The following is a 12299-nucleotide window of genomic DNA, read 5'->3' as shown; positions in this document are numbered from 1 at the left end:
GCTGGCTCCAAAGGCCGGGCGCTGGGTGCAGCCTGCCCCTGCCCGCTGCCGCCCCGGGAGGAAGGCAGCTCCCATCCCAGGCAGCAGGGTGCTGTGCCACCAGGGCAGGCAGCACGCAGGGGACCGGGACCCTGCTCATGGTGGGGACAAAAACAAGGTAAATAACACAAACTGCAGGGCTAGAGAGGGTAGTTTCCAGCCACACTCAGACAGGGATCATGGGAAGAGGCTGGGGAGCGGGACCACAGCTGGAGGCAGCTGCCGCTGACATGTCAGATCTAATGGGTGCCCCAAGGGAGCCAAGCATGGGGGGCCCAGCAGCTGTGGGACATGGTGGCCGCGGGTCCCTCCCTGCCAGGCAGAGAGCACCCAGGCTGGTGCTACCCTCACAGCATCCCCTGGTGCTTGTCTGCCTGCTCCCGGGGCAAACTTGGGGATTTGGGCATGGAGAAGGGGCTTTTTGAAAACACCGCCTACGAGTACATATGTACGTGCCATTGACACAGCAGATTTTCCCAGCACCGCTGTTCCCAAACTAAACTCCCTGTTTCCTTCCGAGTGATGCAGCTGGAGGTCAGGCAGAGGGCTTGGGAGCTGCCTCTTCCCTGCAGCCCTGGCACGGAGCAGGGCTCGCCCAGCCCTATCGCACCCTTATCGGCCGGCTCTGTCTGCCCGCCGCCAGCGCCAGTGCTGCTGGGCTCCTGCCTGCTCTGACTCACCCTCGAAGCACACGGCTTTTCAGCAAAACAACACAGAAATCAAAACCCAGCACTGCTGGAAAACCACTGCTCCGAACCCAGGCCGACAGAGGAATGTCGGACTCAGCTCCTTCCAACAGCACGGCCCCAGCAGTGATGGGAGCGATGCAGCGATGGGGATGCGGCGATGGGTACCGCACGGTGAGAACTGCGCCATGGGATGGCTGCATCCCCAAACACCCTGCCCCCAGGAGCAGGGGAAGCAGGTAAATCACAGGTTATGGTGCTGACTGCCCTGTAGCAGCCCTGACTGAAACCCAGCACCAAGTTTCCTTCTGGGGTGACTGCGGGCTGGTGTGTGCTCTCCCAGCAGGAGGGAAGGTAAAGGGCTCCCTGCTGCCAGAGCCCCACACTGCACCCCAGGGACCAGGGGCGCAGTCCACTCACCCCAGGGGACACCCAGCTGGGAATCCTGGTGCAGAGCAGCACCTACACGCTGGGCAGGGAACAGAGCAGAGGTGTCCATGCATGGACCAGCAAGGGGCTGGGAGGGCCAGTCCTGAGGCACCCCTAGAGGGACGGCATGGGGAGAATCCAGCCTCACCACACAGCCCCAGACTACACACAAGGAGAGGATTGGATGCAGGCAGGGAAGAGGAGCTCACCCTAAGCAGCCTGAGCTGCCCCTTTCTCCTGATACCTCTGAGCCCCAGCAGAGCAGCATCACCCACGGCTGGGTAGGTTTGTGCCTCGCAGCCGGACAGCGGGACAGTCCCGGCTGCATCCGTGCTGGCACACTCCCAGCACATTCACACAGCCGGGGCTGCGGGCGCAGCAAAGCTGGGCGGCTCTGAATCACCAAGGGACTCGAGACAGCTTGGAAAAAATCAAGCAATCGCTAAAATTAGCAGCTTGTGGGCTTGGCCAGAAAGGAGCATTACTCATCTGCCAAACAGCTGAGCGTGCTCACCCCCACAGCACTGCTGTGCAGCCCAGCAGCCACATCCCCACCCCATGGCCAGCCCCACTGCCGTGTCTTCACCCCAGCCCTGGGTCCCCCTGTGCAGCAGAGGGATGCAGGGACGTGCTCCTGGGGTTCCCTGCTGAGCAGCTCTGGGTCCAGCAGGAACCCGCATCAGGCATCTCTGGACCCCCCTGCCCTCTACAGCATCAGGCTGGGACCCCCCACACGTATTTTGTACTCCTGCAAATCGCTCGTGGTGCTCAGAGGAGCCCCCACCTCCTCTCCGAGTGCTCGCGGAGCGGCTGGCTGAGGGCATGGGGCCAGGGCCTGCTCTGTGAAGCAGAGGAGGAGGAGGGCTGAGCACTGGGCTATGGGCCAGGGGAAGGGTCCCTGCCGTGCTCCAGCCCAGAGCACGGGAGGACAGGCAGCCCCAGCCGTGCTGCAGCTCACGTAGGCTGGAGCGTGGCCGAGGGGTGAAGTGCACTGGGTCCTCAGAAACTGTGCTGAGCCCTTCCCCTCCATGCGGGAGGCACCCGCAGCCCCTTCCCCAACACACACACACCCCTTTTAAGAGCCCAAACTAGAGTTCCTCCACAGGACCAGGGATCCAGCCTCAGGACATTTCTGGGTACCTGGCTGAGGCATGCAGGGCTGCTCATGGTAGAGGACATCCCACTGAGGCCACCGCAAGAGACAGGCAGGTACCCTGCCTTCAGGGCGCTCAGGAGCAGGGCTGTGGAGGGGGTACCCAGGAGCATATCTCCCTCCCTCTGTGTGGGCTTGCCCTTTCCACCCAGGCACCAGCCGGAGACCCAGCAAACCCCTCAAGGTGAGCGTTTACAAACACGAGCCCCAGCAGGGCTCGCCTGGCCGGCAGGACCACAGCAGCGCTGGGGCCGGTTCCTCCCCGCGATAGCAGCACGCAGGGCTTGGCCCGGGCCCAGGGCAGCGCTAGGCTGGAAGGAATGTGGGGCCTGCAGCCAAAGCCGCCCGGAGGAGCGATAATCCGAAGCGGAAAGAGCTTGTCCGATGGCAGCACAGGCGCCGAGAGCAGGGGGAGGACCAGCCAGAGCAGGAGGCAGGGAGGCCTGTGCTGTGAGGTGGTCCCTGGAGCTGCTGCAGGGGGCTTCGGGCCCTGCTCCTGGGCAGGACGTGCGGCACCATCCCTGCCACTAGCACAGGGGCCAGGCCCTGTCCCAGGCACTCCTACAGCCCCCCCCCCCCCCCCCCCAGCTCTCCCACCACCCTGGGAAGTCCCCAGCAAGCCCCAGCTCCCTGCCCTGGGCTTCTCCAGAGAGAAACAAAGGCACAGCTGACATCCGGCACAGCGCAGAGGACAAGGGTCTGACAGGAGCAATTGCTCACAGGGGGCGAGCCTGGTGGCAGCATGTCCCCCCGTGCAGCTGGGAGACTGCCAGCCCGTACGCTGGCACACAGCAGCCCAGGCAAACGGCTGGGTGAGGGCTCGTGGGCCTGGGAACACCCAGCAAGGGGCTGCGAACTCAACCAGACAATTTGCCCCCAGGGCTTGCACGCCTCTGCGGTGGAGCTTCAGGCCTCCAGCTCACTTTGAGAGTTTGTAAACACTGGCGCTTACAGCCTCAGCCCCTGGGTGCGTGGCTTTGGTCCCATCTCCTCCCCGGCAATTCTGTAATCCCTAGGAAATGCTGTGCTCCCATCTCCCAGCTGCTGAATCAGCTCCCCCAGGCGAGATGCGCTGGTCCAAAGCCCGGAGGAGGGATGCAGCCAATTCTCTGTAACGTCAGCCACAGGATCCCAGAGCTCCTGCCTCTCAGCTGGCTTTTGCTGGGTGTCTTCTCAGCCAATGCCTCTGAGCACGTTTGCCACCACCCCACTCCTCCTTACCCCTGGGACAGGGAGGAGCGGGATGTGAACACAGCCCCCGAACATGGGGCTGTGTGCTGGAGAGCTGGCAGGGGAGAGGGTGCACCAAGGGAACAACCTGTACCAGGCTGCATGCCCAAGCAAGCTGCAGTGAGTAGGGCACTTGAGCTTACTCACCTCTGTGAGCAGCAAAAAAGGCCCTCAAACAGCTGCTGATCTCATGGGGCAGAGGCAAAATGGAAATGGCAGAGGCACCAGGGGACACAGGTAGACTAGATAAGGACACAGATAAGGTAGACTACAGGGAGAAGAAAGGCAACAGGGACTGGCCTTGCACATCAGGCTGCTAGGAGGGGACGCAGCAGGCTCGGCCCTGATGAGCAGTAAACAGCACCTGCAGTGACATCGCGCTGCAAGCATGCTGCACGCTCACTGCTGCTGTGGCGTGGAGAGAGCAGGAGCCACAGCCACAGGAAAAAAAGCCTCACAGTACATTACAGAAAACCTTGGCCAAGCCCCACTTGATGTACTCCAAGCACGCCTATGAGAATTCAGACCCCGAGGTGATTCCTGGACACAGAGGTCTGGTTAACACACAGCTGTAAACCACAGCTCTGCATCCCCCACCTGTACCGCAGCCAGCACCATGGGGCTCACTGCAGTGAGCAGCACGTGGTCATGCCTCCCCCCCACCTGGGCCCCGCCCGGGGGGGGGACCCCCCCCCCCCCCCCCCCAACCTCTTTTGGCTTTTGGTCCACCCCTCAGGAGCTGCAGGATCAGGGAAAGCCGCCTGTGTGCTTTTTTCCCCACAGAGCCTTTGCGTCGCATCTGCAGTCACGCTGACCTGGAGGAGAGTCCCTTCGCCAGGCTAGACGGATACGGGATATAAATAAGGATTTCCTTGGATTTTCCAGGCCAGAGGAGATTTCCAGGACAGGCTGAACTATGCTGGGCAACAAGCAGTGAATCAGAAGCAGGACAAAACATGACATCCCTGTCACAGGGAGAAAGGAAGGCTTGGTGAAACACCTCAAGGTCGTATTGCTCCAGCCTTTTGTTGTCTGCTGACTTCACTTCCCCTGTCTGGCACAAGAGTGGGGAAAGCCCGATGACAGCATGCAAAGACAAATCATCCTCCTCTTAGTGCCTGACTGTACACAGCAACATGCCAAAGCCCCCACGTGCCAGAGCTGAGCGATTGCAGCAAGGGAGCCAAAGGAGACTGAGCCGGCCTCATTTGGGGGCTGGGGCAGCCAAATGAAGACCCAAAAAAGCTGGGAGCTGCTCCTTACCTGCTGCTCTCGTGCACCCTGCCCACACAGGACAGATTGGACATGCAGAGAGCCTGCTGTATGTCAACACAGCAATTAAACTGTCACTTTTTCTTAGAAACCAGTGTGCATCCAAGTGCCTTATGCTGCAAGCCAGTTCCTTCAGCGCTGCACCAAGGAAAGCAGTGACCAGCACAGCTTGTACAATTTCCTTGCTAGCCCAGATTACACTTATCTCCTGCCTGCTGAAAGCAGATGCTTGCGTGGCACCAATATGACAGCCCTGGAGCTGGCAGAATGCTAAGTGATCATTACAGTTGTCCGAGAGGAACCTAAATTTGTACTAATTGCCTCTTTTTAAGTGCTAACATGCAACAAGCCAGAACCGCCACCCAAAGCTTTCATGTTGTTTTCGTGCTTCCCATTTAAATACATTGCAATCAAATATTCTGGGGCTTCTGTTCGTGAAACTAACCCCAGTCTGCTTCACACTGGCTGCACTAAGTCACATTCCTCTTCCTTCAGAAATGCCTCTAACTACTGCCAGGCCTGCTAAATTTTAGACCTCAGAAGCAAGACAACTGCTATTTAACACTCCAGGAAAGGCCTCTGGTTCAAAAATCAGCAAGGCTACAAAAGGACTCCTAGATAACAGGGTTTCATACCTGAGCAGGCAGGGAGCCACGTCCAGGGGCTCTTTAATCCAGCCCTAGCTTCTGAGCACAAGGGCAGAGCTTTTAAGAACAAGCTAAGTAATGTAATTAAGATAAAAACCTATAGTTAAATCTCAGAGCCACCAAAGAAGCACATGCCACCTGACAGCTACGAGTCTACTCACAACCTAGAATATTCATATCATTCGAGATATTCATCAGCACTTCAGTAGGAAGACCAAAACCCACACTGTTGTCTAGTGGCTGCTTTTGTACATCAAACACTTGAAAGCGCTGGAAGTCAGGGCGCAAGGCTGCGTCCCAGGAAGGTGTAAGGAGTCCTGGGACTGAGCACGCCTTTCTCACGCCTGCACACCAGGTGACTCTGACGAAGCACAGCTCGCTTCTGACTCTCCACAGAGAGCCAAAGCCACAGCTACTGCCTGCTGAAGTCAGACAGGCGTATGTGCCGCAGCCAGCTTCAAACAGGCGCTGGCACCTCAGGGCCTCAGAGGAGGCCAGCCTCCTGCACTGTGCTGCACACCAACAGCTCCCAGCCGAGCCCAGGAGGGACCGTCAGTGCCAACTCTGCGACCAGCCACGCTGCTGCGGAGCTGAGCTTTGGCCCTGTGCGTCTGCCTTGTACTCCAGCTTCCAGACACCGCAGCGTGCTGTAAATACAGCCCTGCTTTTCAGACCTCTGGTCAGAATTTAAGGATGAAGGCATTTACTTAAAATTCAGCTTTGTAGTGATGGTACAAAGCTTCAAAAACAACCAAACAACAGAACTCACCAAGGCTATACTTCTAGACCAACATCTTTCTTAGCTTCCTCTGACTAAGAAAGAGGAAAACACTATCAGCTGTAAATGGTAATGGACATCACCTTCTTCCTCCTACATGCTGGAAAGGGACTGAGAATAGAAAGCAAAAACAAGGACATACCATTCTCCCCCCTCGCCTCCACTCCCTCCCCCTGCCCTTTTTAAAAGCTATTTTCCAGCACATCCTCCCCAAAATACCATTTGCTTTCTCAGGAAAGAGACAAACCACTGCAGGCAGTAAGAGGCAAAACAGCATTTGGAGTCCTACAGGCAACCTCTAAACAAGTTACAGCAGTGCTCCCATGGAAGCCTCCCTACACTGATCCCATTTTTTTCTTCCAAATGGAGAACTTGTTCCCGCAAGCCAGTCACTCAGAAACACCTCTCCCGTCACAGCAGCACGAGCACAGCAGCAAGCAGGGGTGTTTGGCTGGGACAGGGCTGCAGGAAGCCAGCAGCACGTTGACCAAAGGCCTGAGCTCCGTGCAGAGGTGACCACAGCTTTTCCGTCAGCTCTCCCTCTGAGTTCGTACACCAAGTGCTGTAGCAACACAGTGATTACAATCAGCTTTGGCAAACACTGTAAGGTATATAAAAGCATGTTTTAATTACGTTGTACAGACACAGCATTTATGGTTCTTGCTGTGAAGATTTGTAATCCATACCAAATTTGTAATCCAGAACCAAATGTGAACCGCCCAAATGCTCAAATTGAACAGAGAAACGCTCCTAATCCTCTATATGGCTGGTACCCTCTATCTTTTTTTAAGAAAATTTATCAGAACTACAGGCTGAGCAGGAATCTTTCTGGAGTGGAAGAGTTGCCTGATTCTGCCCACTACACAAAGACTGAGCACAATGGTGACAGCCTGGAGTGCTAAAATCAAACTGTGAAGGCAGAAGAATATCCAACAATAGACAACCCTGCTACTAGTAAGTGGCTCAGCACTCTTGCGGGCTGGCAACTCATCCCACCAGGCAAGAGTTGTTAAATCTGTTCCTTTGACACTGCTGGTTTCTACTATGGTGCTGGGAGAAGTTCGGGTTGGAACATCTGAGACATGAAAGCCTAACTGTTCAATACCTTGAGCCTGTGAATAGGTAAAAGCTGGAGTTGCAAGAGGAATTGACATGGGTGTGCTGGTATCTATGTTGGACACTGCTGTTACAGTTGTCTTCCAGGGTGATTTCAAGTGCTCTGTCACAAGAGAAGTCACAGTCTGGGAGTAAGTTGACCTGGATGTCTGGTATGCGGTGGCTGTGGCTGGCAGGCACTCCAGGTGCTGATCTGTTAGAGCCACCAGAGAGATGTTCCTTAGGGAGAGCGGGCTGTCACACACTAGAGATTGCACTTCTTTTACTATCTCCTTGCTCTTCTGGAGCCACTCTTGGAAGCCAAGAATCTGGCAATCACATCTCCAAGGGTTGCCGTCAAGGAATACTTCTTGCAGCTCAGGTAAGGTGACAAAGAAATCTCCAGGAAGAGACTGCAGCTTGGTACTATTGAGGTAAACTTTCTGAAGGTGCTTGAGATTATGAAAGAGGTTTCTCGGAAGAAACTCAAGCCTGGAATCAAAAAGGGAAACATTCTGCAGTTTCTGAAGGCCCAGGAAGATACCCTCTGGCAGACGGGAAATATTATTTGTATGCAGAGAAAGGCCCCGCAGTTCTTTCAGACCACTGAATGCGTTCCTAGGAAGAACACTGAGCTCTGGATTAAAACTCAGCATGAGAAGCTCTAAGTTTGTCAAGTTGCTAAACACAAAATCTGGTATTGTTGAGAGCTGTGTGTGATACAGCCACAGGCTACCAAGATTCCTCATCTCTCCAAACAACACTTCAGGAAGAGACTTCAGTGGGTTCCTGTACAAGGTCAATTTAGACAGGTCATGCAAGTGCAGAAAGAGCCTGGGAGGCAAAACCTCGAGTTTGTTTCTGGAGAGTGTTAGTCTTCTAAGCTTCTGAAGTCGATGAAATGCATCAGGGGCGATGGACTGGATGTTATTGGAATGCAGGAAGAGTTCCAGCAGTTCCCTCAGGCTATCAAACAAGCCAGACTCTATTGACGTGAGCCTGTTAAAATACAGTATCAGCTTTTCAAGCCTGGTCAATGCACTAAATATATTTCTAGGCAGTACTGCCAAAAAATTTCTTGACAAGTTCAGTACTTTGAGTTTGGCAAGTTTCTTCAGCACGCCACTAGGAAGTGCTGTTAGTTGGTTTTTGTTCAAGAAAAGCTCCTCCAAACCAGCTAGTCTGTCAAACAGATTCTCTTTGATGGATTTCAGCCTGTTACTTCTAATGATCAATTGCCGAAGGTGTACCGTGTCATCAAACACTTCTGGAGGAAGTTCAGCCAGCTTGTTATCTAGAAGTCTGAGGGCTTTCAGCCTTCTCAAGCCTTTAAAAGCCACTGGTGAAATGAGAGTGATGTTGTTTGAAGATAAGATGAGATGCTGCAGCTCTACCATCCTAGAAAAAACATCCTGCAAGTATGTTACATTAGTGTTTGTTATGTGAATTTCTGTCACGTTGCGAGGCAGATTTAATGATTCCAGGTCTTTTATGTGAGGGCCAGAGCAATGAATTGCGTTTTTGAAAGAGCAGTCACATTTCTCAGGACAAACAGATGCATCCAGCTGGAAGAAAAGCTTGATCATCACTGACAAATGAAACATCAACATCCTTGCTGAAGCACCAGAAACATTAGCTGTTACAAGAGATAAGAGAGTGTCAGGGTTTGATCACAGGTAGTTAATAACCTAGCAGACAAAACTGTATGAAGATACCATAAATTGTGGAAATACATATGAAATTTCTCTTGGCTTGAAAACAAACTTCAAAAATCTATTGCTGCTGACTGCAAATATTTCTAAGGCGCTCAGCTTACATGGAGGGAAGAGACAAAGCCCTATTGTAAATCAAGTACTCTCCATTAATATTTGTACTAGTCAAGTATAATTAAAGTGTATGAAAATCAAAATGAAACTGCTTAAGTAATCAAAAGGCGTGTATTTATTTGAACAGAAAAGCACTAGGCTTCTATACACAGAAAATCTTAAAAGATCAGAAGGTCCTGCACCAACAGTATTTTTCTTGTAGGTTATCTAAAATTTAAAAATAAAGTTTAGCCTGCAAAAATAGATAACGGAGGTAAAAAGGGCATCCTACAACTCCCATGATATTTTAAGTAACGCCACACAGTTCTGCTAGACCATTTCTCAGCATTTGTAAGAGATCACTTCCTGGAAAAGCTGAAGAACACACAAGAAGCAACAGACTATTTTTGATGTAGCCTGAAAAAACAAAAGCTCAAGATCTCATCCATTAAAAGGACATCTGTGAGCCTCTAATAATGAACGAGTCTCATTTCTACAACCTAACACAACACTAAGTTATCAGAAGTATCGGAAATAATGAAATGAAGTGAGAGGAATGAATTGTTATGATGTTAGCTAGAAAGCTGCACCAGTAAAGGTAGATCTGCATGAAATATACCCAGTCTGAAAGCTGCATATATTCCCAAACAAAAGAGGAACGGGAAAGCAATCATTAAAGCATTGTAGCTGTAATGATAATATTTCAAAGACCAAGTCAAACAGAAATCCTTCACAGTTTAGAATTACTTTAGAACTGTCCCCCTTAGTGAAATCAGCAAGTTCAAATGCATCAGAAACGTGGGAGTCAAGGAAATGGCTGGTCCACAGGAGGAGCAGCAAGTGGGACTGCTGTAGATGTAACTGGAACTGCTGAAACTGTGTCGGACTTCAGTACTGGGAATTCTAGGAGAGAGGAGGCCTCCATCCCAGCATACCCTTTTCTAGGGCCATGGATGAACCTGAGAGACATGTACAAAGCTGATTGCTTTTAAAAAAAAAGTCATGTGGGATAGCTGAGCTTCTCTTGTGTCTGAACTGCTGACAAGAGCATTAAAGCCATGGATCAAAAACAGCTGCTGCGTCAAAAAAAGCAACAGGAAGTATTTAAAAAAAAAAGTTAGATTCAGGGAACTGAAGACTGGTAAAATCAGCAACCCTTCCTAGGGAAGGAAAGGACATGGTGCTCAGTGATATCAACTGGCAGTGCGGTGCTGCAAAGATAGCTCTCACTAGGTTTTCTAAACCTCCTCAAATGACACAGTCAGTCAGGAAATTCAAAAAGCCTGAAGATTTCACACTTCCAAAGTACTTTTCCGCATCAAACAATCTTCAAGACAATCTGAGAATCACCTCACCAAGTAATTGCCATCACCCATAATAGTTTATTTTACAATTTAACATGGTGCCTAATTTCCTTTTTCTCATGTTCAGATGAATGTAGAAGCCTGTAAGAATGATTTTGAACCTTTGTACCTCACGTTTCTATCTGCTTTTCAGAGGAACGTCTCAGAAGCATAGCAGGCAATTGGGCTTCACCATGATTCTGCACTTTAAATGGGAAGTAAAACAGCAAAATGCATCCTCTAGATAACAGCACTTCACTGATATTTGTGTAACTACCATGAACAGCCAAAGAACATTACAAGCTTCAGAGCAGATTTTGCCTACGCTCAGCTGTGGGAGCAACTAGTTCCCATAGGCTGTACACAACTCCTACGTTAGAATTTGAGACTGCTACAAAACAGGAGAAAATCCAAAGTCTCAACAAATGCAAGAGCGCAAGACACTTGTAGCTTCTTCAACAGTGGGAGTAGAGTACATACCTCAACTAGCACAACACAGATCTGGTTAAGAGTCAGAAATCTGTATTTCAGCATTAATTATGTGGTTGGTAAGAAATTTCAAATGTGTAGCAGTCTGCTACACAGACACACTAGATGTCACAGGAGTGGACACAATAATTTTAAACTATCAAGTGCAATTGATAAGTACCTTCACAAGGCTGCTCTTTCCCCGTCATGCAGGATTGGGATCAAAACAATTTGAGGAAGAAATGAAGTTTTCTACTGAATGCTCTGGCCAGGTAGTCCAGGGTTGACCCGCTTGGCTTCTGTTTCTCTTTCAAGTCTTCTGCAGTCACAGACCAAAAAAACCTAAAGTCTGAAGGACTCTGAAGAGAGAAAAGCTTTAAGTTACCAAAATCTTAGCTTTAAATTTAAAGATTAAGGTTTTATAATTAAGTAATTGTTAACCAGGCATTTCAAACACCTTGCCTTCAAGTTGAAAATAACGTTCCGTCAATGAATGCTTAACCAAAGGTAAGCTGCAAGATGGAAAAGACCCCTTTATTTCTGTGCATTTTTGGTGAAGATGACTGTGACAACAGCGACAGCTCACAACCCAGATCATTCACTCAAGTGTCTTTGCAAGATAATACTTCCCAGGCATCAAAGAACAGAAAGACTATCCGGATGGTAGGAACAGGTCTCTATCACGTGTAAAAGGTCTGCCTTTAAAATGGCTTTCATAAGGCAGCAGGTGAAATTAAGGCTGCTATTACCATATTGCAGAAGAGCAGTGCTCCCACATGCACTGCTAACACATGGCATACATACATCACCACCCCCATCTTCAAAAACAGAGGCACTGAGCAACACAACCCATGACATCAGCGGGAGTAAGCTTATCTTCTTCAGCAAGCAGTGGAGTACATCTTATTGTGTAAGAGTAATTAAAAACAATTTCATGAAACTAATGAAAAGAGTTAAAATATCTTTTCATTTTAATTTTATTTTCAAAGAGCTTCAGTCACAAAAATGATTTACAAGGCTATTTACAACTCTATTGTACAGTTCTTTATGTATGCTTCTTGACAACAGGGTACCATTCTAGAGCAGCAATACATGTTTTAAATACAAAGATGTTGTATCAGTTCAGATTTAAAAATAAAAACAAAGCTGAGCTTCTAGAGAGCACTGTAACGATGAATCTTTTTATCTGTGTTAGGCTTCAGAAATTCACGACAAACTAAGTAGTTTCTCGTTCACATAATTATCAAAGAAGATGCAGTCTGTTGAAAATAGCTTTAAAAACCTGAAGCTTTGCCGTATAAAATCAACATATTCAAGACTCTTAAAAATTGTCAAAAACCCACAGCTTTCCCTT

General features: G+C 50.2%; 1 protein-coding gene across 1 annotated transcript; it reads right to left on the bottom strand.

Annotated features, from left to right (window-relative positions):
* Window positions 1-6838: 6838 nt before the first annotated feature.
* Window positions 6839-11767, bottom strand: GP5 (glycoprotein V platelet). The gene is made up of 2 exons (XM_035334337.1): window positions 11127-11767; window positions 6839-8965 (listed from the first exon to the last, which is right to left on the bottom strand). The coding sequence occupies exons 1-2, from the start codon at window positions 11152-11154 to the stop codon at window positions 7011-7013; spliced, it is 1983 nt and encodes a 660-aa protein (XP_035190228.1). The 5' UTR covers window positions 11155-11767; the 3' UTR covers window positions 6839-7010.
* Window positions 11768-12299: the final 532 nt, after the last annotated feature.

The sequence above is a fragment of the Oxyura jamaicensis genome, chromosome 9 (assembly GCF_011077185.1).
Source record: "Oxyura jamaicensis isolate SHBP4307 breed ruddy duck chromosome 9, BPBGC_Ojam_1.0, whole genome shotgun sequence".
Lineage (NCBI taxonomy): Eukaryota > Metazoa > Chordata > Aves > Anseriformes > Anatidae > Oxyura > Oxyura jamaicensis.
The sequence above is the reverse complement of the archived record's forward strand: the minus strand, read 5'-3'. Positions and strand labels throughout refer to the sequence as shown.